This window comes from Rutidosis leptorrhynchoides, chromosome 5 (assembly GCF_046630445.1).
Source record: "Rutidosis leptorrhynchoides isolate AG116_Rl617_1_P2 chromosome 5, CSIRO_AGI_Rlap_v1, whole genome shotgun sequence".
NCBI lineage: Eukaryota > Viridiplantae > Streptophyta > Magnoliopsida > Asterales > Asteraceae > Rutidosis > Rutidosis leptorrhynchoides.
The window spans coordinates 319,835,483-319,838,683 of record NC_092337.1 but is presented as its reverse complement, the minus strand read 5'-3'; the positions used below and the strand labels follow the sequence as shown (position 1 = coordinate 319,838,683).

Genomic DNA, 3,201 nt, shown 5'->3' with positions numbered 1-3,201 from the left:
GGTACATAATACGAGTAACACTCATATAGCTATAACTACTTACTTATAAACCCGGTGATTATTAATTACTACTCAATAAAAAGTCAACTGACAACTTCAATCCTCGTCTCGTTTACCAAATCAATCCCCAAATCAAATTGAAAGTGGACATTATAACAACTTGGAATCAATTAATACTAGTTCAACTAATAATTGAACACATAAACTAATGTGATCACCTTCAATTTATGTATATAAATATATGTCAATTTCCAAAAGTCATTCAACATTTCGACCAATAGAACACACCGATGGCCAGTGCAATGATGTTGAAGTTTCTGTTGAGCATTGTTGTCATGCTCTTTGAATTGGCCTTAGCCGTGGATCACACCGTTGGCGGCTCAGGAGGGTGGGACACATCAACTAACTTCGCTTCGTGGGCTTCAGGCGAAACATTCAACGTAGGCGATAATTTAGGTAAAACTGTCATATGATTATATAACCAATTTTTTCGACTATGGTTATTCACGATAATTGAACCCAAAGTTAAATATTTTGGTTCTTCAATTACCCCTTTATTGCACTCAAGAAGATATTTATCCGAGTATATAAGCCGTTTATAGTCTACTATCTTTAAAATGCACATCGAAAGGCCCTCTAAACAATCTTCTTGATTACTTTGTTTTTGCAGTTTTCAACTTTTTACCGAACCACAGTGTATTGGAAGTTTCTAAGGATGATTATGATTCTTGCACGACAAGTAACCCAATATCTACTAACGCTCTTACCCCCGTAACCGTCACGCTAACGGCTGCTGGAAGCCGATATTTCATTTGTGGGACACCTGGCCATTGTGATCAAGGAATGAAAGTTGAAATTGACACCGTATCAGCGGCATCTTCTGCACCACCACCGACCACCACCAGTACTCCTCCATCATCTGACTCGCCACCACCAACCACCGCCACTCCACCACCAAGTACTACCACCACTCCTCCTCCATCGTCCAACTCACCACCACCTTCGGTGGAATCTCCTCCTCCATCATTTGATGATTCACCAGCACCGCCGGTAACTTCAAACGGACCTACGATTAGTAATGAACCTGCAAAACCATCACCATCATCTGCTACAACACTAAAGCTGACTTCTATTTCTATGGGGGGAATTGGGTTCTTTATGATGATATAAGCTAATATTTTCTTTGATTCATCTTGGGATGTTTACTGATCATGTATTTCCATTAGTTCTATGCTTTGAAATTTATTATTTTTATGAGTATGAATAATGAATAATGTTGTGATGACCCGGACAAGAAAATTGATATTTACTACAGTACAACGTTAATTGCCTAAAAACATAATGTACTTCACATTTTTCAGCTTTTGAGCCAATTTATCTTTTTATACCTAGAAAACCCCAATGAACTTTCGTATTTTGTCCTTTCGAATCGTTATGTAATGCGGAATCGAAATTATTGTTGGATTAGTGAGAATACACATGTTTATCAATCATCCACGAGATCGAACCGACCCAATGAACCTTCGTATTTTGTAAGAGATAAGAAAGCTAGTACATTAATTCAAAAGATAAAATGTGGTTGGGGTCAAAGTTCCGGGATTAACAAATGTGTATATATTTGTGATAATTGGTGGAGGTGTTTGAATATCTGCATTTTGAAAAATTAAAATGAGAAGTACGTAGTTGTTATATTCAGGAAATTAATTAATTTACAGTATTTATAATTTATAATTTATAAATTTGACTAATTAAGGTTCAAAACTTGCATTATCTTCCATCTACACAAAAAGGATATGGTGATGATCATAGCGTATTTAATGACATTTATTGTGTGATTATTGTTTTTATTAAGAATATGAATAAGTTAAACTGATAAGATTTTTTTATTTCCATGCATGCTAATTTTTTTATTACATTGATATAAGCTAGTGACAATTTTCGACCTTTTTACTGGCCTCTCAAGAAATGAGGTTCGAAGCAAAAACCTGTTCCGATGATAAACCGCAACTACTAGGCTATCTTCTTGAGGGAGAATTAAGAACAAGAAGTCAAGAATAAAAGGTCAACCGTGAGAAGCATAATTGGATGCACGTAAAACAGCTCATCATGTATTATGTTAAAACTTTGAAAGGTCAACTGATCCATAACTTATACAACGACCAAAAATTGTTATAATCAGATTGCAAAAGTAATGCATTGAAAGGTCAACAGATGTACCTTCCGTCTACCAAATCAATTCCAAAATCAAAATGGTGACCACAACTTGGAATCAATATATGTTCAATTAATAATTAAACACATAAACTAATGTCACATTCGTGTATATAAACATGAGTTAATTTTCTTCCAAACCTCATAACAATCTTTTCATAACCTCAAACTTTCGACCAATAGAACACAACGATGGCCCGAGCAATGATGGCAAAAGTTCTAATAAACATCATTGGGATGTTCTTCAAACTGGTGTTTGTAGGAGCTCCGGGAGGAGGGTGGTATTAGAGATATTACGTAATTATGGATTATATCTTATACTTGGAGAATAAGTTGATGTATATTTTAAATTTATTTTGTATCCATATTTATTTGTAAATATATCAATCCCACTAAAAGTGTGGAGATTATTTCTTATATGGTAACAGCCTAATTGATCCCTAACTCCGAATCACCCCCTCCGTTTTTTTCCTTATATCTTTCTGGTCGACATCTTATCTTGGTACATACTCCGATCTTATTCTCACGTACATGCTACATACACCCAAATTGAATATTGTAACTGAATATTTTATTTCAATTGCATATTATATCTATATTCATTCTAGTGCTCAGTCCTCTTATCGATAATCGAACAGAAGCTATTTTGAATACGGAGTATTTATTAACCAATTCAATATTGGTTCACCCACTCTTCTTGGGAATTATCCACTTATGCAAAGCTACGGAAAAATCATAATTATTTGAGTTATCTTCAGTTGGTATTTAAACGAAAAAAAAGAAAAACTCTTTTTTGCAAGAAAACAGAGTTGCGATTGTACCCGTGAATAGACAGGTCATCATGAGCCGTGCTTTTGGCAGACGACCTCCTCGTTGTCAATTATGTCGTAATAACGGGCACTATGCTTCTGTATGTCTCGATCTCCATACTTATGCATCTCACTCATCTGTTTTTGATGCTAACTTAGATCAAGCCTTTCATGCAAATAG

The 3,201-nt window shown here is 35.1% G+C and overlaps 1 protein-coding gene across 1 annotated transcript; it reads left to right on the top strand.

Annotated features, from left to right (window-relative positions):
• Positions 1-290: 290 nt before the first annotated feature.
• On the top strand, positions 291-1,170 carry LOC139846484 (chemocyanin-like). Its single transcript, XM_071835970.1, has 2 exons — positions 291-456; positions 671-1,170. Exons 1-2 carry the CDS (start codon positions 291-293, stop codon positions 1,168-1,170), a joined length of 666 nt encoding a protein of 221 aa, XP_071692071.1.
• The last annotated feature ends 2,031 nt before the right edge of the window (positions 1,171-3,201 follow it).

Excerpts from the sequence above, each read along its gene's own strand:
- LOC139846484 (XM_071835970.1), top strand. The coding sequence starts at position 291 with ATGGCCAGTGCAATGATGTTGAAGTTTCTGTTGAGCATTGTTGTCATG. Across the intron at positions 457-670 it reads CAACGTAGGCGATAATTTAG|TTTTCAACTTTTTACCGAAC; the intron begins GTAAAACTGTCA and ends TTGTTTTTGCAG.